Source organism: Zeus faber, assembly GCF_960531495.2.
Source record: "Zeus faber genome assembly, chromosome: 19".
NCBI classification, from domain to species: Eukaryota; Metazoa; Chordata; class Actinopteri; order Zeiformes; family Zeidae; genus Zeus; species Zeus faber.
Window position 1 is genome coordinate 3,862,189 of NC_137206.1, and position 25,073 is coordinate 3,887,261.

Sequence of the window (25,073 nt, forward strand, 5' to 3'; positions counted from 1 at the left end):
CTTAGTTTCCCAATAACCATCCCTCTTATAGTTCAGTGTTCCTAGTTCCTACGACGCTTCTTTCATTCCATTCCGTAGGCCCCCAAACGGCCCCGGAGGTGAGAGCGCTCGCTCGGCCCCAGGAGCTTCTGGGCGCCGCTGTCCGTGGTGCTGCCGCCGGAGCGGCTCAAGAAATTCATTTTTAATTTCATGAGGGAAAAAAAAAAAAAAAAAAAAAAAGAAGACGATGGAAACGGTGGAAACGCCTCCTGTGGGAGCGGCATGGGGACCTGACCAGGACGTCCAGGAGGGCCACGTCACAAGGATTTGTGCTGTTTCCTCTGGAACCAAACAGCAGGATGTTCCAGATCAGGGGGTGGTTCAGGGGCCAGGACCAGGAGCCCAAAGGTCGAGGAGGCCCTCAAGAAAACTGAGCCACAACTCGCAAAATGAGACCAATTATGGACAAGTGAAGCAGGGAACTACCCGCCGAACACTAGGGAGCGCCAAAGGGCTCATTTAGTGGAAATCGGTCCTCAGGGGCCCCATTTCCTTCCTGGGGTTCCAAATTCTCTAGAATCATCTCTATGAGGTTGTTCACGGTCCTGGACCTTCTGTGAACTACGTGGGTGATGTTGGGGGGCGGGTTTTCTGGTGGCCTCAGGCCTCAGGCCCCGGGGCCCGTGGACCCAGGACCCAGGACCCAGGAGCCGTCTGTGGTCCGGGGTGATGATGAGGGTCCATGGATGGAGAGATGGAGGACAATAATGAGGAATAAATAAAGAGAAGAGAGGGAGGAGGAGAGTCCTGCGGATGAAGGTTCCTACTGTAGTACACTGCAAAGAAAGAGAGAGAAAGTGTGTGTGTGTGTGTGTGTGTGTGTGTGTGTGTGTGTGTGTGTGTGTGTGTGTGTGTGTGTGTGTGTGTGTGTGTGTGTGTGTGTGTGTGTGTGTGTGTGTTTGTGTGTGTGTTGGGGGTCTCTAGAACCTGGCTCCAATCCCCCCGAATCGAGGGACCAGCCTCGCAGGTCGTTTCTTTTTGGATTCTGCTTCTTTCAGCCACAGCTTCTTCCTCCGGCCGTCCAGGAAACCTGAAAGGAAGACGAAGCTGCTAGTTACATTATATTATATCATATTATTATATATCATATCATATCATATCATATTATATTATACTATATTATATTATATTATATTATGTTATATTATATTATACTATATTATATTATATTATATTATATTATATTATATTATATTGTATTATATTTTATTATATTATACTATATTATATTATATTATATTATATTATATTATATTATATCATATAATATTATATTATATTATATTATATTATATTATATTATACTATATTATATTATATTATATTATATTGTATTATATTTTATTATATTATATTATATTATATTATATTATATTATATTATACTATATTATATTATATTATATTATATTATATTATATTATATTGTATTGTATTTTATTATATTATATTATATTATATTATATTATATTATATTATATTATATAGTTGGCCGTTGGTTGGTCTAACAAACAACAGGTAAAACCCCCATCCCCACGCTCACTCAGTAGAGGAGCCCTTATCATGACATGCTGTCCTGTCCATCTGCTCCTGCCTTGTTCCATGTAGCCCACTCTCTACCATCAACCGGTGTCTCCAACCCCGTCGTCTGTGTCCCTGTGCCGGAGGTCCCTGAAAACGTCACTTTGATGGGGTGTGGCAGGCGAAGCTGCCACAGTCCCCATTTATTTACAGTTAATATATCATTAGAATAGTGTTCAAATGTATAATTATATCTTATATCTAATTCATTTTTTTTTGTTTAATGATGTTTACATATATATGTTTATATGTTCTCACGACACCTCAACCTTGTCTGTGGGTACAGTGGTCGTCGTATTCCACACATTTTTAGCCCGAAAAATGCGGGTGACGGATTTTTAAGGATTATTTTCTATTATTTTTTTATTAAACCAGCAAAGTAAAGTGGACAAGGAATTTAAAATATGAATCGAACAGATCTACTGACATCTACCAGTAAGAAGCTATATAAGCTGTATACTAGCTATATACGTACGCCCCACACTGGACACATTCTCAATCAGAATCTGTACATTTATTGTAAATATTATAATGATGTCATAAAGTGCCTAACGTTAATTCTCATTTATAGTAAATAATATGATGATTATAAAGTGTCTTACTGTAAACCTCATCTGCTATTTAAAACCAGACGTGTGACCAGTTAACCAGAAATACTGAATATTTTGGGTCAAATTTGTTCGGTTTTTCATTCACTACTGCTCTGTATGTGGCTTGATTTGGATGACACTTCAACCACGAGATCTTTGTGACAGAGCGGTTCAAAGTCAGGTAGAAGTTGGTTTTCCAGATAGTTTTAGGCTTCAAAATTCAGAGAATATATTCCCAGACAACAGTAAAGGGCTGTCAAACAGCTGGCTGGACCCCTAATAATAATAATAATAATAATAATAATAATAATAATAATAATATCATTATTATTATTATTATTATAGTGAAAGTATTATTACCTCTGCTGAGGCTGAGCGGTCCGGCCTCCTCCTCTGTGCTGCTGCTCTGGACGCTGCTCCTCAGGCAGCGTTGGCTGAAGGGCAGAGTGCTCTGTCTGCGACGCCCAAACTCTTCCTCCAGGAAGTCTTCATCACCCACCTCTGCGGGGGTCAGGATGAGGGGGGGTTTCAATAATCAATATCACATATTGACAAAAACAAAAAATGATACATTTCAAATAAATATATTTTTTCATTTTGTGTATTGTCATTATATCAACAAAGTAAATGATCCAATAATAACATATATTGATGAAATGGGGGATTCCATTAGCTCCCTGTGGAGTAGAACAGAGTAGAGAAGGGTAGAGTACAGTGAGAGTAAGAGTACAGTAAGAGTAAAAGTAGATTATAGTAGAGTATGAGTAGAGTGGAGTGGAGTAGATTAGAGTACAGTACAGTACAGTAAGAGTGGATAGATTATATTACAGTACAATACAGTAAGAGTGGAGTAGATTTGAGTCCAGTACAGTACAATACAGTAGAGTAAGAGTGGAGTAGATTTGAGTACAGTACAGGACAGTAAGAGTGGAGTAGATTACAGTACAGTACAGTGGAATAGAGTAGAATACAGTAGAGTACAGTTCAGTAAGAGTAGAGTACATTACCGTAAAGTAGAATAGAGAACAGTACAGTAGAGTAAGAGTAGAATACAGTAGAGTACAGTACAGCAGAGTACAGTACAGTACAGTACAGTATCTATATTATGTTAAATATTATGCTCTATATTATGATATATGATGATATATTATGTTATATATGATTATATATATGATGTTATATAAGATGTTTTATATTATGATATGTATGATGTTATATATGATATAATATATGATGTTATATTTTATGATATGCATTATGTTATATATGATGTTATATATTATGATATATTTTATGTTATATATTATGATATATATGATGTTATATAAGATGTTATATATTATTACATTTAGTAGACGCTTTTATCCAAAGCGACTTACAATTGTTCAAACACCGACGGATGCAGCCATCAGGAGCAATTAGGGGTTAAGTGTCTTGCTCAAGGACACTACAGCATGCTAGCAGGAGGAGCCTGGGATCAAACCGGCAACCTTTAGATCACTAGACCACCAGCTCTACCGCCTGAGCTACCATCCCCACGATGATATATTTGATGTTATATAAGATGTTATATATTATGATATACATGATGTTATATATGATGTTATATATTATGATATATATGACGTTATATATGATGTGATATATTATCATATGATATGAATGATGTTATATATGATGTTATATAATATGACATGCCTGATCATATATAAATATGATGTTATATATGATCTTATATATTATGTTATATATTATGATATATTTGATGTTTTATATGATGTTATATATTATGATATACACGACTCACAAAAATTTAGGGATATTTGGCTTTTGGGTGAAATTTCAGGATGAACCTAAAATGCACTATAACCTTTACAGGAGAACTTAATTTGACCTCTAAACTTTTGAATGCACATGTCCAACTGTTCAATGTTTCAGTACTTTTTGCACAACTTGCTGTTCTCTAACAAGGAGCTGCAAAATTCACAACAGGTGTTTGATCCATGAATCGACCAATAAATGTCCTGGTTCAATTAGAGTTGGTATTTAAACAGTCCTCTTCATCATGCTGTTCACATTCTGGCATCATGAGACCAAGACGACACCTAATGACTGATCAGCAGCACCTCACCATAGCGAGGCTTCAAACAGGATGTTGTCAGAGGGAAGTGGCCACTGAGCTTAGAGCGTCACAGAGTGTCCTCAGCAGGTTGCAACAGAGATACAGAGACTGGAAGAGTCACAGAAAGGCACAGAAGTGGCCACATCCCACACTGACGAGCGCTTCATTGTGAACAGTGCCCTGAGGAACCGCATGACGAATGCCACTCAACTCCAGGCACATTTAAGGGAGGTGAGAGGCACCCAAGCGTCACGTCAGATGGCCGCCGACGATGTCGGAGACGTCGAGGAGAGCGCTACGCATCAGCCACTGTTGTCACCAGACGAGCCTTTGGTGGTGGTGGTGTTACAGTGTGGGCAGGTGTGTCTAGTCAATTCAGAAATGCCCTACACTTTGTGAATGGTACAGTGACAAGCCCATACTACCTGAATGACATCACTAAGTCAGTCATTGTGCCCCTGCATGAACAACACAGGCTTCATTTCATCTTCATGGACGACAAGGCTCCAGCTCATGGAGGTGGCATCATTAGGGAACGGCTGCTGGAGACTGGGGCACCTCAAATGCAGTGGCCTGCACTTTCTCCAGACCTGAATCCCATAGAAAACCTATGGGATGAGCTGAGTCGCAGTGAAGAGGCTCCTAACTCTGTACCCCAGAACCTCAATGACCTGAGGGCCCCCTTCAAGAAGAGTGGGGGGCCAGGCCTCAGCAGACAATAAGTCGACTTGTGAACAGCATGAGACGTCGTTATCAAGCTGTAACTGATGCTCAAGGGCACATGACAAGTTATTGAGACATTGACATTTGTTGTTGTGGTAAACCCACCACTGTTGTTGGCTTTCGCTTCAATAAATTGTTTGAGATGAGGAAATCCCCATTGCACGCTTCTACTTAAATGCCCTACGTTCATGATATAATATCACTGTAGCGTGAACTTCTTACATTTTCCATAAATTTCACCCGAAAGCCAAATATCCCAAACTTTGTGAGTCGTGTATTTGATGTTATATATGATGTTATATATTGTGATATGTATGATGTTGTATATGATGTTATATATTATATGTATGATGTTATATATGATGTTATATATTAATATATATATGATGTTATATATTATGATATATATGATGTTATATATTATGATATGTATGATGTTATATGAGATGTTATATATTATGTTATATATTATTTGTATGATGTTATACATGATGTTATATATTATGATATATATGATGTTATATATTATGATATGTATGATGTTATATGAGATGTTATATATTATGTTATATATTATTTGTATGATGTTATATATGATGTTATATATTATGATATATATGATGTTATATATGATATGTATGATGTTATATATTATGATATGCATGATGTAAAATATGATGTTATATATTATGATATATATGATGTTATATATGATATGTATGATGTTATATATTATGAGATGTATGATGTTATATATGATGTTATATATGATATGTATGATGTTATATATTATGAGATGTATGATGTTATATATGATGTTATATATGATATGTATGATGTTAGTTATTATGATGTGTATGATGTTATATATTATGATTTGTATGATGTTATATATTATGATATGTATGATGTTATATATTATGATTTGTATGATGTTATATATTATGATATGTATGATGTTATATATTATATGTATGATGTTATATATGATATGTATGATGTTATATATTATGATATGTATGATGTTATATATTATGATATATATGATGTTATATATTATGATTTGTATGATGTTATATATTATGATATATATGATGTTATATATTGTGATTTGTATGATGTTATATATTATGAAATATATGATGTTATATGTTATGATATGTATGATGGTATATATTATGATATGTATGATGTTATATATGATATGTATGATGTTATATATGATATGCATGATGTTATATATGATATGTATGATGTTTTATATTATGATTTGTATGATGTTATATATTATGATTTGTATGATGTTATATATTATGATATGTATGATGTTATATATTATGATTTGTATGATGTTATATATTATGATTTGTATGATGTTATATATTATGATGTGTATGATGTTATATATTATGATTTGTATGATGTTATATATTATGATATGTATGATGTTATATATTATGATTTGTATGATGTTATATATTATGATATGTATGATGTTATATATTATATGTATGATGTTATATATGATATGTATGATGTTATATATTATGATATGTATGATGTTATATATTATGATATATATGATGTTATATATTATGATTTGTATGATGTTATATATTATGATATATATGATGTTATATATTGTGATTTGTATGATGTTATATATTGTGAAATATATGATGTTATATGTTATGATATGTATGATGGTATATATTATGATATGTATGATGTTATATATGATATGTATGATGTTATATATGATATGTATGATGTTATATATTATGATATATATGATGTTATATGTTATGATATGTATGATGTTATATATTATGATTTGTATGATGTTATATGTTATGATATGTATGATGGTATATATTATGATATGTATGATGTTATATATTATGATTTGTATGATGTTATATATTATGATATATATGATGTTATATATTATGATTTGTATGATGTTATATATTATGATTTGTATGATGTTATATATTATGATTTGTATGATGTTATATATTATATGTATGATGTTATATATTATGATATGCATGATGTTATATATTATGATTTGTATGATGCTATATATTATGATATGTATGATGTTATATATTATGATATGTATGATGTTATATATTATATGTATGATGTTATATATTATGATTTGTATGATGTTATATATTATGATTTGTATGATGTTATATATTATGATATGTATGATGTTATATATTATATGTATGATGTTATATATTATGATTTGTATGATGTTATATATTATGATTTGTATGATGTTATATATTATGATTTGTATGATGTTATATATTATGATATGTATGATGTTATATATTATATGTATGATGTTATATATTATGATTTGTATGATGTTATATATTATGATTTGTATGATGTTATATATTATGATATGTATGATGTTATATATTATATGTATGATGTTATATATTATGATTTGTATGATGTTATATATTATGATTTGTATGATGTTATATATTATGATATGTATGATGTTATATATTATGATATGTATGACGTTATATGTTATGATTTGTATGATGTTATATATTATGATTTGTATGATGTTATATATTATGATATGTATGATGTTATATATTATGATATGTATGATGTTATATATTATGATATGTATGACGTTATATATTATGATTTGTATGATGTTATATATTATGATTTGTATGATGTTATATATTATGATATGTATGATGTTATATATTATGATATGTATGATGTTATATATTATGATTTGTATGATGTTATATATTATATGTATGATGTTATATATTATGATATGTATGATGTTATATATTATGATATGTATGATGTTATATATTATGATATGTATGACGTTATATATTATGATTTGTATGATGTTATACATTATGATTTGTATGATGTTATATATTATGATATGTATGATGTTATATATTATGATATGTATGATGTTATATATTATGATATGTATGACGTTATATATTATGATTTGTATGATGTTATACATTATGATTTGTATGATGTTATATATTATGATATGTATGATGTTATATATTATGATATGTATGATGTTATATATTATGATATGTATGACGTTATATATTATGATATGTATGATGTTATAATCTGTTACATTACACATTGCATCACAGATTAAACGTCTTTGTTGAGAAAGTTTGATTCTGCAGCAGCTGATACGAGAAATAATAAACAGGACGAGGGTTATAGAACAAAGAGTCACAATCATAAATAATATAGAGCCAGGGAACCACAGAGTGCGATAGGAGGGGTGTGTGTGTGTGTGTGTGTGTGTGTGTGTGTGTGTGTGTGTGTGTGTGTGTGTGTGTGTGTGTGTGTGTGTGTGTGTGTGTGTGTGTGTGTGTGTGTGTGTGTGTGTGTGTGTGTGTGTGTGTGACAGAAATGACCTTGACACCGTGCACACGTTCAAAGCTCGTGCATCCATCGCTAAACATCAAAGCAGAGTTCAAAGTTCCGTTCAGACGCTCACGTGATGTTTAATTCATATTTGATTCATATTTGATTCATATTTGATTCATATTTGATTCATATTTGGGGATTGAATTGAATTCGACTCACATCACACAGATCTCGGCCTCTGTTGTGATAAAAGTGCAGAACCCGGTTTGAAGCTTGTATCAGTGAGAATTTCACTGCTTCAAACCACAAACAGACCATAATGCAATCATGTATTATAACAATATAATGATCAGAATATATATCTTGTCATTGTATCATAGTTATACAATTTATTACTTTGTAGTAAACACAGAAATAGTGTGAAACCACTGAGTATTGAGTAGTAAATAACGCAGTAATACCCGCACATACACTATATACCAGACCCTGCACATCTTACTCTCAATATGTTTAGTTTATATTTAATAGGACAAACAACATGTAAAAATATTGGTACAACATTTATCATGAATTGTTTTATAATAAATATAATCATACAGAACATCCAAAACACTGTCTGGATGGTCACGACTGAAAATGTAAGTTCAACCAAGCTGCGGTCTGAGTGGAAACAGCGCCCTCCAGTGGACACATTAACATCACCTGAAGAAAATGCTCAAAAATAGACGTGATTTGACCGCGTTTTCTTAAAAAAAAAAAAAAAAGTTAAATAAACGAATGTAATCGATGTAATTTTACGTGAGTGATATAAACGTCACATAACTTGTTTACATCTCCAGTTCCTTGGCTCCACTCCGCCGTGTGACGGGTGGTGCTCTTGCAGAGTTTTACCAGCAGAGGGCGCAGCTGCACCATTAACACAGTGACCTTCACTAAACTTTAATTTTACTGTCAATTCTGCAAACTCTAAATTACCAAGACAATGTTATGGTTCTACGAGGTGAACTCTTTCAATGGTTTTCATGTGATTATATACAATATGTTAATTATTTTTATGTTAATTATTATTATTTTACTGATTTTAATGATGCTGTATATTTTTTGGAACTTTAGGCAAAGCTGCTGTGAGATGGTTCGTCATTTTGATTTGAGTATGCACCACAATTTAGGGTAATTACATTAATTTACACAAATAAAATATTTAAACTAATAAAATCAAGTAACTTTAAAATTGTCCTTATTTGTGTGGAGACTTAAATATGAACCTTAATGTCTCCCATTGATCTTTATTCTGTGTAACTTGTTTTTTATCTTATCTTATTTATGATCTATATTTCATTATTTGCTGTCTTCAATCTTCCAGTTGATTTGTTAATTTTGCGTTGGTTCCAAAGTTGCAGACTTTGATGCTTTGAAAAGATATTTTCCAAACATTAACACCAAGGAAACTCAATTATTTGCTAAATCACTGCGGGAAAGTGAAAGGACGTGTTGTAAAAGTCTCTTTGTTCAGTGCTTGTTTGGGTCCATGTGGGTGTAGGTCCATGTGGGTCTCTGATGGTTCTACTAACACACACCGGAATAAAACAACAGTCACTTTGTTGTGATCCGTCTGTTTTATAAAACATGTCGTTCACATTTTAAACCCCTTCCTACGTCACTTGGTGCCTCAGTAAGAATTAGAGCCGCCCCCATCTGAGTAACTCCACCCACAGCTGGAGAACAACGAGCGCCGCTGGGAACTGCTCCAGCACAAATATTTTAAAAGAGGAATTAAAACTAACCGTCCGTGAAGGAACAGCAGACGATGGAAATGTAAGTAATTTAAAAATAGTTCTTAAAAAATAACTAATAATAAAGTATGCGGTAGATGTACTGCAGGCTGCGACGTGCGATGCGCTGTGCCTCTCTCCAGACAAAACCAATAAAAAGTGTTGTTTTTTTTAAATTGTAGATGTATTTATTTTATTTTCCAACGTTTACTAATTGAATGAAAAACAAAATCCCACCGCGCCGTGTCCCAGTGCGGTGTCCCCCACACGCTTGAAGCACAGCAACAAAATAATTTTTGTGAACTGAGGAGGTGAAATACCGGAAAGTTTACGTACTAAATAAAACGGATCCAGAAGTAAAGCTCAAACCCCATGGGCTCATAGAACTAGGGGGCTCCACCCACTGAAACAGAGCGTCCTGGAACAGGAGGGGCTTAGAGGCATGTTACAATGGTTAGAATGCATCATCTGAGTGGTATTTCCAGCAACCCGAGCCTCACCTCAGAGACCTGTAACAACTTGTTGAAAAGGAACATACTATGTTTCCTTTACGTGAACATGGCTGCACATGTGCAGTCGCTTCTTCCATCTGTCGAGACGTTTCTCTGTTTGCTTTTCTTTAATATTTGACATTGTGGACTTTTGTCTTTTTTACGCAACAGATTTTTGATTTGGAAACAATCGTTAGTTATTGATTGATCGATTGACCTGAAGAATGTCTTGCACCAAATGTTGGTGATTTAACTTTCAATGTTAAAATCCAACAAGTTGAGACTCAACCGCCTGGAAACACTCCACACACACTCACACACACACACACACACACACACTCAGACACACAGAACAATACACACACACAAAGTGCACACCTAGAGACACACTCCACCCCAGCTGAGGAAAACACTTCATTTGTGTATTTTAATAAAATAACTTGAAAGCAACTTTAGTTGCCTTAAGTTTAGTTGGTTTCACATTTAGATATAAATAAATATAAAATAAATTGCATTAATAGTAATAATAATAATAATTGTAATATTTATTTTAAACACACATAAAACATTTTTATTTAATTTCATGTTTTCAACTATTTTTTGACTCTGCTGCTGTGAAACCTACATTTCCCCCGGGATGAATTAAAACCCAAAAGCCATTGGACGTGAAGTTTGAGGACGTTGTTTTTACCTTTATTTTAATTTCAAACCTGAATATAAAATAATAATAATAATAATAATAATAATAATGAAACCATATCTCATCTCTGCGACAGAAACATGCCAGTCACTCACCTGCTGCGTCTGAATCAAATCCACCAGATGAGAAGTTCTTTTACCACCAGAAAGTAGTAAAGTCAGGATGTGAAATACACAAGTAGTAGTACAGAAGTACAGAAGTAACTTTAGGGCCAACTCTGAGGCATGGGCGGTCTCAGTGATTTGGGGGCCTCATGCAGGACCGGTGCGGGGGCCCCCTCCACCTCTGAGTGCAAACATGGCAAGAAAACAGGAAGTCGTTAGAGGGAGGAGCTCTTTCCAAATGAGAATTCTAACTGAACCATTCAAGCGTTCAGGAATATATTAAATACGATATTGAAGGAGTCAAGAGCCAATGAGAGGCTGAACTGAGACTCCGATCTGGAAGGAAACGTGCCAGCGTCCTGAGCCCCAAACAAATGCCATGACTCACGAACTGGGAGGCGCCGAGGCGACCCGGTGGCGTGACGGTTCGGAAGCCGCCGTCGCAGGTTCGAGTCCTGATTTTTTCATCCACGTCCTGTGCTTTGAATCAAATGATTGGAGGACACTAGCAGCGTCGTGAGACTCAGTGGCTCAAAGAGATACGTCTTTGGACAACAACTTTAGTGTTGGACCTGAGGGTTCGATGCCGGATGAGCATTTGAAAGCCGGCAACGCAAGTGCGTGTTTAAAAGCTCCCGGGGACCAGGGCCGAGAGTGACATGAGCATCATAACATTCTTCTAAACGCACATTTCTGCAACTGTCGGTTTGAGGTTTTTCCACATCTTGAGCCGCTGGGTCGAGCAGGCGACCCTGCTCGACTCCCGACATCCACGGACGTGTTCCGGGTCGGTGATCACAACACCGCCGGGTCGTCCTTACGCGCGGCCCCGGTCTGCGGGCGCTTGCAAAAGATCAGCTGGCATCAAACCCCGACGCCCCCCGATGGCGGCTTTCCTCTTTGAGCCACCGAGTCTTTGGGAGCGCGGTCGTCTCTTCCAATCATTGACTGAAGGAACAAGAAAAGAATCCGAACTTGAACCTCTGACTCGTTTTGGTTACTGTGTTCGATGTCTGTTTAATGACTAAATACGGAGGAATATGATTTATTTTTCATACAATATCTCTATTCCAACATTTCATAATATCCCCCGTATCAAACCGTATACTGTATTTTTCACACAAGGTTTTGTACTGATAATCCTTGTAGTCGTCGTAAGTTTGTAACTTTTGCTTATTGACCTGTTTGATTGATCCTATGTAGTGAATACAGACGACATTCGTACACCGTGTCTGTTGTGTTGTGATGAGTTGAAGCCCAGCGGCCAGGGAGAATTCCATTCACACAAAATGAGCCGAATCTCTAAAAAAAAGCCAAAATTTTCACCACTCAAGCCCCAAATACTGTTCTCCACCCACCATATCCATCTCCAGAATACGTTCTCTAAGGCCCTTCTCTTCTTTTTCCAAATATTGGGATACCTGTCGCTACACTGACAAAGCAAAACAAAGCTTTTACCAAATCAAAAAATAAAAATCCACAAATTCACGGGGCTCCAGTCGATTGCTCAACTTGCCCTGTGCAAAGTCCTTCTGTCACGCCCGGCTGGCTGCACATTATCCCCCAGGTAAGTACTTACAAGGTGTAATATTTGTAAAAACAAACAATTTAGGACATTTTGAAGAGTTTTTAAGGAGCCGGTGCAGAAGCTGCTTGGGAGTTAATCTCATGAGTAAACTGTGATATTAGTAGATTACTGAGGTTACTGAGGTTACTGAGGTTACTGCGGTGAGTGACGTGCGGCGGTGACTTCCTGTCAGGTGGTTTGTGACAAGCAGCTTAAAGGGAAGCTCCAGTTTTTATAGTAGTTCCGAATGTATGCTCATTACAAAGCGTCTCGGATCTCTAAGATGAATCTTAAACAACTTGAGTTTTTGACAGGAGCTAGGCTAGCTGATCCCATCTGCAGCCATGCAATGAGCTAGCACACTTAGCATGCAGAACTGGAGCGTCCCTTTAATGGTCAGGTGTTCAGTGCATGTGGTTGAAGAATCATCACACTTCAAATCAAAACAGTTTTATTGAGCAAATCTTATACCTCTGTTTATTATTTTCAATCACTTTTTTCTTTTTACAAAGTACACGAATCCCCTGTTTGTCCGTTCACAAAGCATCATGGTCCACGGCCGAGCGACTACAGTGAAAACAAGCTGCGTCCATGCAGAAGTTAATCACACGACAAAGCAAATAAAAAGCATATTAATAACGTCGTCACGTTGATAATCTGAGTCGTTGGTCAGACACGGCGGACGCCACGTCACTGTTAGGGGCAGTTCAGGGGGGAAAGGGTTAAACTTCTGTGCTCCAGGCACCGAGCGGCAAGATGAAGGAAAAACACGACGAGTCCAAAATAAAATGCAAAAAAACAGCAACTCTGGTCCCAACAAACAAGGTCAACTGGAATAAATAAAACTACAAAATAAGATCCGTTAGATAGAAAAAAAAAGGGAATAAATCTATTGGAATGAGATGTGAAGATGAGCGAGATGAAGCACCCGAGGAGCTCCGCCCCCACAGCGCCCCCCGGTGGTGGCGGGCGGGGCGCTACTTGCTGCCCAGTCTGAGCAGCTGCTCCTTACCATTCACTGTCAGAGACTTGAGCTGTCCGTCCTCCTCCACCTCCACCCGCTCCTGGCCGTTCTCCACGATCCTGAGGGGGTAGGGGAAAGGGCTCAGAAACAGGAAGTAGAATCCCGCGTGGCTGTGTCCACTGACCACAGCCTTTTATTTGACATTATTCATATATCTGAACACACGGCCGTCTACGGGTTAAGCCTCCTGGGATTCTATTCTACATGTGGACTTAAAGTTAAACAGCAGATACATGTGTGAGGTGCATCTGTTTGGACAGGTGCATGAAGGGCGTAGCATGAAGGGCGGTGGTGTAACTCGACATGGAGAATCCAGAAGGATGGGTCGTTACAGGTTTGTGTGTTTTTGTCTCTTCTTTGTCAGCTGACAGAGTGGGTACAGTGGACAGAGTGGACAGATGGAGCACAGTGGACAGATGGAGCACAGTGGACAGATGGAGCACAGTGGACAGAGGGGACAGAGGGGACAGAGGGGACAGAGGGGGTACAGTGAAGTAAATAGTGACTAGATACCGTTTTGTGGTTATTTTTCTGCCGTTGATGAACTTGGTGGAGGTGGAGACGGACTTGAAGTTCCCCATGGATCCTCCTCCTCCTCCACCACCTCCGCCCCCGTACGAGGAGGAGGAGAACGAGGCGAAGCCCCCTCCTCCCGTCTGTCCAAACGACGTGAACCCTGAGGGGACACAGACGTCAGAAGGTGAGGACGCATTTCACCCGCTCCCTCAGACCCGACGAGGGAAAGGACTGGAGAGGTCTTCCCCTTCTGGGAGGACTCACTCCCCAACTACGCTGGGCGTGGCGCGCAGCCCACGGGCGTGGCGGGCTGCCAAGGGGCGTGGCGCCCAGCAACGGCCCTGTCGCCCAGCAACGGGCGTGGCGCCCAGCAACGGGCGTGGCGCCCAGCAACGGGCGTGGTGTGCAGCCTTTCACCGGCTGCGTGGTGAATTGTGATGTGTAAAAATAAAGAAAAACCCTTGAATGAGTTTGTATATGTATGTATATCGAAATAAACAGGATAGCTAGTTAGTTATGCAGGCGCACACACACACACACACACACACACACACACACACACACACACACACACACCACCCCCCCCCCCCCCCCCCAGAGGAACCAGACCAAGCGTCTGCTATGTTAGAATAATAATAATAAAAATAATCATAACAACAAAAGTTATAATAGTAATAATAATAATAATAGTAATAATCATCTCACCTGAATCGAACCCTGAGAAGCTGGGCCCGAACGCTGGGAAGCCCCCGAAGCCGTGGAAGAACGGCCCCCCGGTGCGGCTGCGGCTCACGCCCCGCTGGCGGCCGTGGCCCCCGCCCCCAAAGAAATCCTGGAAGGGGTCGTCGTCTGCGGAGGAAACAAAAACCTCTTTAACACCCTGAGGGAAGACCCCGCACCTCCCAACGCCCTACATACTGGAAGACGGATGGAGAAGTCTAAGGGCTTACCATACTGAGCGTTTATCGTACGTCACCATTTCCATTTATTTCATGAGTTACCGTAGAGGAGTTATTTATGGAGTTATTTTTGTTTTTTATTTTATTTCTTTTGTTTACATTTGTACTGTATTGCTTTAGTATTTTTTTTTTTTTTTTTTTTAACTTTCTTGATGTGAGCTGGTCAGACTGCAAATTCCCTACGGGGGATAAATAAAAAAATATATATATCCATCCATCCATCCCAGCCCAAATTAAACCATCATCACAACACGGGGAACTCCATCTCCCAAACGCCAGTGAAGTACTTTCCTAAATCCTGACAGTACAGGAAGCAGCAGATGCAGCCCCTGCCCCCCCCCTCCTGGCATCATTTCTCCTGCTCTTGTTTTAATACAGAAGCTATTTTTGAAAGCATTCCAGTCGGGTGATGTAGACGCTCGTATCTGCAGCCGCTTCATAGGACTCCATATTTAGAGCTAAACTGCAACCAGGATACTACTAGTAGTACTGCTTGTACTGCACAGGATACTTCAACACAAGATACTACTAGAACTACACAGGCTACTACTACAAAGGATACTACTAGTATTACCACTAGTACTACACAGGATACTATTAGTACTACACAGGATACTACTACACAGGATACTACTACACAGAATACTACTAGTATTACTACTAGTACTACACAAGATACTGCTAGTACTACACAGGATACAACTAGCACTACACTCATTCAACTATGGAATATTAGGATAATACTCAATAGTCTGTGTCAGGTTATGTGCTGCATTCTAATTGATTCATCTGAGGTTACACGTATTCAACTCAAACACTGTGTGACCTGCAGCAGCGTCTGAGACACTAAACGCTTCCTGGGCACCAAATGGAAGGCACAGCTCCCGGCTCCCAGCATGCACTTCTGTAGTGTCCAAACGCTGCGGCGACGGACAGTTCCCGGGTACAACCAACTTCAAAACTGAGTTGCAGTGTGTACTTTATAACCCTGACCCCTAAACCCTAACCCATAAGGCCGAACCCCCTAAATCTAACACCTAACCTGAACCTCTGAACCATTTACCCTCAGCCTTCAAGGAGGAGCCCTAAACCATAACCTCTAACCCTAGACCCCAACCGCTCAACCCCAACCTCTCAACCACTCAACCCCAACCTCTCAATCCCAAACCCCAACCTCTCAACCACTCAACCCCAACCTCTCAACCACTCAACCCCAACAACTCAACCCCAACCTCTCAACCACTCAACCCCAACCTCTCAACCACTCAACCCCAACCTCTCAACCACTCAACCCCAACAACTCAACCCCAACCTCTCAACCACTCAACCCCAACCTCTCAACCACTCAACCCCAACCTCTCAACCACTCAACCCCAACCTCTCAACCACTCAACCCCAACCTCTCAACCACTCAACCCCAACCTCTCAACCCCAAACCCCAACCTCTCTCAACCACTCAACCCCAAACCCCAACCTCTCTCAACCACTCAACCCCAACCTCTTAACCCCTAACCCCTCAACTACTCAACCCCAACCTCTCAACCTCTCAACCCCAACAACTCAACCCCAACCTCTAAACCCCAACCTCTAAACCCCAACCTCTAAACCCCAACCTCTAAAACCTTCACCTTACCCTAGATCAGTGATTATCAACCTTCCCAGTCATTATCGTGCATTCTCTAATGGTGCTAACATCTTGGAAATGAAACAGTGGTGAAGTTGAACTATTCATCATTTTGCTCGGGACCCCCTGGAACCCTTCGAAGGACCCGCGGGGGTCCCTGGGCCCCATGTTGGGAGCCAATGCTCTAGACAATTAAGTTTGAGATCAATGCGCAGTCCTTGGCGCGCCGACTGGCGTCAAACTAACTGGGCTGGACGTGATGCAGACGTCCTCCAGGGGCTGAGACACGAACCGAATGAGAAACCTCACGGCTGTGGAGGCGGGAGAGCAGCAGGGGATTCTGGGTAACCCCTCTCTGACTAGCATATGAATAGCATTTCCAGTTCACACAGGAATATTCCTCAAGCTGGTTCACAGCTGGTTAAAGGTGCATCTGGCCATCTGTATGCAGTGAGTGCAGTATTATGGGACAGGCATCGCGGCCGCCTTTCGATCCCCCTCTCCTCCCAGGGATGGATGAAGTGAAGTGAAGCTCTTACTGAAGAACTCTGCAAAGGGGTCCCTGCCGCCGAAAAATTCCCGGAAAACGTCTTCTGGGTTACGGAATGTGAAGCCGCCGCCGCCGCCGCTGAAGCGATCATGATAATGACCTCCTGCAAAAAACAACAACAACAAAAGAAAAAATGTAAAAATGAAAAGCGATACTCTGCATCGGGGGTTCCCAACCTGTTCACCGTCACAGACCGGGCCACAGCGTGCAAAATGTTCGCGGACCGAGGGGGTCCGGGCACGGGTCCGAGGCCCAGTGGTTGGGAACCTCTGCTCTACATAACTGAAATCTCAGACTAGAACTTTTCCAGTTTAGTTAATCAAAAAATATCTTAAGTCTTGCGAAGTTACCCTATAGGTGAGATCAATACTTAAATACATAGAACGTATAATGAGTATGTGCTGTAACTGACCATGTGGAGCTACATGAATTCTCTGTAAAGAGAAAAATGAAACGTGTATTTAATGTGCAGGTTGTTTCTTTACCTCCTCCACCTCCACTGCCAGAGAGTCCTTCCTTTCCATAGCGATCGTAAACGTCCCTCTTGCTTTCTGGGGAGACAGCGGACAGTGAACCACTCCAGTCAGGCTCTGAACAACAGTGTCCCTCAGGGCTCCGCCTGAGGGCCCTTCCTGTTGTCCACCCTACGACCTCTCAGCTCTGTGCTGCCGTGCAGAGGAGTCTCCACCACCCCTCTGCTGTCCCCTGCCCACACCTCTCCGTGCGTCTCACAGGCGGTCAATCCTAGATGGCCAAGCTGACAAAACGCCTCTCCCAACTCTCAGACAGTCATCCCTCAAACAGACCTCTCCATCACATGCTAACTGCGTTAGCTCAATGCATGACTGCAGTGGGGATCAACTAGCATAGCTCTTTCGAAATAGCGACATAGTTCTTCCCACGTCTTTGTGACGTGTTAAAATAAAATGTTTGTTTTCTTAGCTTAAAATGTAGATATATTCTGTACTCCTCTAAAGTACAACTTCTATAAAAGCAGAACCTCCCCCCATAAGGGAAAATAACATGTCGTATCCCTTTAAAGGAACATCCCCGAATTCCCCCCCCGGGGCTGCCAAGGACCCTGGGGTGCTCCGGATGCCACAGACTGTCTGGTATTTGGGTTCTCCCCAGGCGGCGCCGGACTGAGCTTGTGCCAATTTGCCGCTGGGATTGTATATCGACGCTCGTCTTTTCCTAGGATAACATTGAGGCGACTCTAACAGCATCACTTTCTGCCGTCTCTCCACCCGACACAAACTTGAGCGCTTTCCAGTCCAGCTGAAGTGGAGGGCCGCCTCCACGCGCTCCAACGCAACGCCGCAGAACCAGGCCACTCGGTCATCGATCGCGGACGGCGTCGTTCCCTCGGACGGATAAAAAAAATAAAAAATAAAGAAAAATGCTAAAATTGGTCGCCGCACCCTCTTTCCCAACGGAGGATTTTGATTTGGTTGAGTTTCCCAAGATTCTTTTGCCCGCTGCGCCGCTCATTGGTGTACATGAGCAGCCGCCACAGCGACGTAGCGAGTGTCACCCGCTGCTTGTTTGTTGACGCGTCAATGAACATGTTGTACCACTGGGAAACAAAAGGTTGGTTTTATTTCGATATTCACAACACGACTGGAGAAAATGGAAGGAAAAAGTGAAGACGTGGATGTAAACATCACATGTACTGGATGTTAACATAAAAAGTACTGGTGGTAAAGGCAACATGTAGAGGACCAAAGCAGAGAAAACAGATGCATTTTAAACTTTTTACTGCAGTCAGGTGAGAAAGAAATTGATAATATACGCAACGTAGTATCGTATCACAATACTTGGTGGATTGCAAAACAAAGATTTGCGATATTATCGTATCGGGACCCAAGTATCGCGATGGTACTTTACTGTGACTTCCCTGGCGATTCCCGTTTAGTAGTTGTAACTTGGCAGTAGTACCTTAGTAGAAGTACCTTAGCAGTAGTACCTTAGTAGCAGTACCCTAGCAGCAGTACCTCAGCAGTAGTACCTGAGTAGCAGCTCTTACCGTCGGACAGCACCTCGTACGCCTCTGAAAGCTCCTTGAAGTGTTTCTCTGCTTCCTCCTTGTTGTCGGGGTTCTTGTCCGGATGCCACTTCAGAGCCTGTTTTCTGTACCTGGACAAACAGAAATACAGTCAATAATACTTTATAAAGTACACACTGAGTCTGTTTTCTGTACCTGGACAAATAGAAATACAGTCAGTAATACTTTATAAAGTACACACTGAGTCTCTTTTCTGTACCTGGACAAATAGAAATACAGTCAGTAATACTTTATAAAGTACACACAGAGTCTGTTTTCTACCAGGCCGCTGGTTGGTTGGTGAGCAGAAAAACAGTAAAATCCCACAAAAACAATATAAATATTATTGAAGATGAAAACATTTTAAATATTGTACTGTAATATTAAACACAGGAAATATAACAAGCGTATTTGTTTTGTAGGGAAACTTAAAACTAATAACTTAATGTTATAACATTTTTTCATTTGTCATTTCGCAAATATACAACATTATTTATCACAGAAACAGAATAAATAAGAACAAAACAGCTGACTGATCAACACACTGAGGAACAGCTGAGGGTTGCCATGACAACCACACACACACACATACACACACACACAGCGTGTGTGTGGAGCAGGAAGAACAGACGGAGGCCAACATGGCCGCTCGTGCTACATCAGCTGTTTGTGCTACACACCTTTGTGCGTGAGATCAATGTGCTTTTAAAGAGCCGACAGCCAATCACACGGGGATCTGGAGATAACCAGTCAGGCGGGTACGTAACCAGTCAGAGAGGTATATAACCAGTCAGGGAGGTACGTAAAGAGTCAGAGAGGTATATAACCAGTCAGAGAGGTATATAACCAGTCAGACGGGTACGTAACCAGTCAGGGAGGTACGTAACCAGTCAGGCGGGTACGTAACCAGTCAGGCGGGTACGTAACCAGTCAGGCGGGTACGTAACCAGTCAGGCGGGTACGTAACCAGTCAGGCGGGTACATAACCAGTCAGGCCGGTACGTCACCAATCAGGCCGGTACGTCACCATTCAGGCCGGTACGTCACCAGTCAGGCCGGTACGTCACCAGTCAGGCCGGTACGTCACCAGTCAGGCCGGTACGTCACCAGTCAGGCCGGTACGTCACCAGTCAGGCCGGTACGTCACCAGTCAGGCCGGTACGTCACCAGTCAGGCCGGTATGTCACCAGTCAGGCGGGTACATCACCAGTCAGGCGGGTATGTCACCAGTCAGGCGAGTACGTCACCAGTCAGGCGAGTACGTCACCAGTCAGGCGAGTACGTCACCAGTCAGGCGAGTACGTAACCAGTCAGAGAGGTATATAACCAGTCAGAGAGGTACATAACCAGTCGTAACCCCACAGTAATAACATAGTAATGCCATAACAGTAACACGGCAGAATTCTAGTCCATAAAAATCACAACACACAATGTGCGGTTGTCCCTCAACCTCTGAAAACAACAGTCATTCAGCACATCACTTGTTAAGACAGCATGGGTGTGTGTGTGCGTGCACGAGCGAGAGAGTCCTCACCAAATGACAGACCAAGGCAATGTGACAGACAAGGTTAAAGGAACTTTCTTCATTGAGTGTGTGTGTGTGTGTGTGTGTGTGTGTGTGTGTGTGTGTGTGTGTGTGTGTGTGTGTGTGAGAGAGAGAGAGAGAGAGAGAGAGAGCGAGAGTGTACGTGTGTTAAATTTAGAGTGTTACGTGCGCTGGAAGGCCCACGGGCGTCGGAACAACAACAGCAGTAAAGATAGCGCACGTGGCTCTGGGGAGGATCACTCACGCTTTCTTGATCTCATCCTGCGTCGCGCTCCGCGGGATGCACAACGTCCGGTAGTAGTCCACCATGTTCCTGAGCGAACGAGAGAGAGAGAGAGAGAGAGAGAGAGAGAGAGAGAGAGAGAGAGAGAGAGAGAGAGAGAGAGAGAGAGAGAGAGAGAGTCCGAGTCAGACTGAGGGGCGAGCGAGGTGGCATGGGGGTAAAACCTAATTAGTGGGAGGAGCGACGGATGAATGAGGAGCAGTTAAGATGATATAATACACGGAGGTGGAAACAGACCCAGCGACGCCTTCACCTTAACAGAGCCACACTGCACCAGAACAGGACTTCCAAGTCACATTCTGCTGAGCTATCTTTACTTTCCTTAAGTCACCCATTAAAATACTACTCAAATAAAAGTCAAAAGTATCTGGTTTTCAATGTACAGTGCTAGAACTATCAAAAGGTAAACGCTGTGAATCCTAATCCACTGGACTTGTGGTTGAGTCTACATTTAAAATGTGTAATATTCATAAGCACTGGCTGTTTAATTCAGGTAAGATTTATTATTTCAGGCCAATATAGAACCAGCAACGAACGGTCTCGGGGAGAATGTAACGCAGTAAAAAGCAGATATTTATTTCAGAAAATGTATCGGAGGAGAACGGAAAGATACTCATACTAATATAAAGTGGTTTAGTACAAAAACACAACAAAGACATATGTAACTGTATGAAAAAATAAATCTGGGTGTCCTGCTTTGAGCGCACTCGACTAAGTGGATGGGCGCCGGGTGGGGCGTGCTGTATGGAGGGCCTTGCCTTTATGTGGGGTGTTGGTGTGGGGGCCCCCGTCGGCTCGCCTACGGGGCGGGTGGCTCAGGCGGGGTGTCGGTCTGTCGGCGCGGGGCCTGGCCCCAGGCCTGCAGTCTGTGCCTGGTGTTCACGGCCCCGTTTCTGCGCTTGCGGCTGCATCTGCGTGTGTGTTTTTCCATGTACGTACATGCTTGGTTCTGTTTGTTTTTCCATGTACATGTTGTTGTTTGTTTCTATGTTTGATTTTCCATGCACATGTTTGTTTCTATGTTTACATTTTTTCATGTTTGTTTCTATGTTTATGTTTTTCCATGTACATGTTGTTGTTTGTTTCTATGTGTATTTGTCTCACCCGTGGTGATTCTCCCTCTTGGAGTAGTAATGATGATTAGTTGTTTAAAGTCCAAAACAGGGTAAGATGGTTCTCCAAAGAGGGGGGTTGGTGGTGGTTGGTGGTGGTTGGTGGTGGTTGTGTAACAACAAGCTGAGCCCTGCTCGTCCCACAGCTCGTCCACAGGACAGAGTTATTGCAGCAGTTGTTGACGAGTAAAGAATGAATAAAGAGTTGCGTTGCGGGTTGAGAAGTTGAACTCCACTTGCAACTCTGTCCTAGATGCAATGGAAAAAAATACTCTGTTGTATGCCAAGCATGCTGACAGCACAGGTAGTTAAAAAAAAAAAAAGTATTTCTACTCAGTTACTGAGCTCCGCTGGGCTCTGCAGCCAACACGGCTCAGGGGTGGAAAGTACTTAGTTACGGGGCTGGTCCTGCAAGAGAGCATTCAGTCCAAAAAGCTTCTTTCTGGTGTGACGTGAGGTTTGGGCTGCGCAGCTTCAGGCTCAGAAACAAGACAGAACAGGCCGAAGGAGGAGAAGAATTATATGTTTGTCTTCTCTGGAAGGAATCTGGAATTCACATCCTACAGATCCCTCCTTTCACAGAGGAGAACACAGCCGCTAGATTGAATACACAGCGGTTCACACTGCATTCAGGAATTGAACTGTTTTTAAAAGCCGAGTAAACTTCTTAAAAAAAAAAAAAAAAAAAAAAAAAAAAACTAACTCTGGTTTCACTGGAGCAGAAGTGGAACAGAGGAACTTCACACCCGTCCTCGGCTTGAGTTTAAAATGACGAGTTAAAAACGGTGATCAAACTCTCCACCTTGTTAAAGACACAGGGCCTTTTAATACAGCTGCTAGTCTGCCACAAATGTTTTAAACAGGTGACAAAACATCAATGACAGAGACGCCGCACACAGAAGTGGAAAATCCAGGTTCTGTAAGTACAGGTCCACCGCAGGATTGTGGATTTGCTAATTGGCCTCAACTCAGAGGTGCATCTGACAAGTAAAACCGGCTGATATACGTCACAAACCCCAAAATGCTGCAAAGTGAGTTTTACTGTTTTATTGTTCGGGTCTAACCTGCACAATACACCAAAACCAGACAATTCCTGTTGAAATTGTAAAATTGTAAAAATGTTTACAGATTTTACCATGACGACAGGATTTCTCTGCCGCATTCTATATTTTCCTGGAATCGAGCCATTTGTTTTCATATATTTTGCATGTAATGTGGCTCGAAAACTGTTAGAGGAGTAGCGCGGTGACATTTGGGTTTAATAATATACTAACAATGAGGTGTGCAATGACACTAGGTGTGCGGTGCTACCAGCACATTCAACAATAAAATAATAATGCAAAACAACACAGGGATGTGATTTGACATATCCCTATCAGCCTTTCTATCATCTGGTATTTGCCAGTTTTTGACCAGGAAAACCTGTTGAAGTCCAAAATATTTAAATCTCTCCGGTCACAATGTCCGGTGAAAATAATTACCTCCAGGCAATTTGAGTGCTGGGTGGATGCACTTCGGAAGAAAGAATATCGGCAGATCTCTTCATTTCCACGCTCTGCAAGTCGCAACGCGGAGCCAATCAGTTTGGACGATCTGAAGCCGACCTTTCACCTCTGACCAATCGCGTTTGTGGATATAGAAATATTTAAGTTCCGACCCGAAGCAGACGCTAAATATTCATTGTGTAAAATATGTCGACGGGACGTCCCAACGAAGTCAGACAAAACCACAAATTTTATTATTCATTTAGACCTACTTGTCATATTTATTTTGATTCGGATTTGATAAAAAAAAAAAAATTGTTTTGGTGAAATGTTAATTAAAGTGGCCGCATACTTATTGTTCACGAACGGAAACTATTGGATTTCAAGTAGTAATATCCATAATTTTTATTTATTTATTTTTAAAGTGGCGTTTACTGACGGGACTTATTCTATTTGAAATATTCAATAAAAAATATTATACATATGTCATTCTCTATATAACCTGCTTATCAATTGTTTTTAAGCTCAATAAACACAGATAATATTTGACCGAATCTCTCCCATTTGTCTGGGACATTGAAATCTTCCAGGACACGTTGTCCAGCTCCAGTTTGTTCAAACGGAAACTCTGGTCCCTGTTGAAGTGAAGACGAACACGGCGGCATGCTGCAGTGTCCTTTTGGACTGTGGCGTTGCAGCCGTCAGTGTTTGGTTTGTTTCTGTAGCGACACCCAACTGTTTATCATCCATACATGTGATATTGATTCAATTCTGTGAGTTTGATAAGGAACAATGATATAATAAGATTATCCTGCTGTTTGACACAGATAGATGTGAT

At 40.5% G+C, this 25,073-nt stretch overlaps 1 protein-coding gene across 2 annotated transcripts in view; it reads right to left on the reverse strand.

The window, feature by feature from the left end:
• Positions 1-25,073, reverse strand: part of dnajb6b (DnaJ heat shock protein family (Hsp40) member B6b) — a 32,520-nt gene that overhangs the window by 351 nt on the left and 7,096 nt on the right. For both annotated transcript variants that reach the window (XM_080020056.1, XM_080020057.1), the window contains 9 exons: positions 21,601-21,669; positions 19,793-19,902; positions 18,252-18,317; positions 17,756-17,869; positions 15,339-15,482; positions 14,631-14,793; positions 14,106-14,176; positions 2,570-2,710; positions 1-1,069 (listed from right to left, as the gene is read on the reverse strand). The exon at positions 1-1,069 is cut by the window's left edge and continues 351 nt beyond it. In XM_080020056.1, coding sequence (XP_079876182.1) covers positions 960-1,069; positions 2,570-2,710; positions 14,106-14,176; positions 14,631-14,793; positions 15,339-15,482; positions 17,756-17,869; positions 18,252-18,317; positions 19,793-19,902; positions 21,601-21,665 — 984 coding nt within the window. In that variant the 5' untranslated portion in view covers positions 21,666-21,669 and the 3' untranslated portion in view covers positions 1-959. The remainder of the gene's footprint in view (positions 1,070-2,569; positions 2,711-14,105; positions 14,177-14,630; positions 14,794-15,338; positions 15,483-17,755; positions 17,870-18,251; positions 18,318-19,792; positions 19,903-21,600; positions 21,670-25,073) is intronic.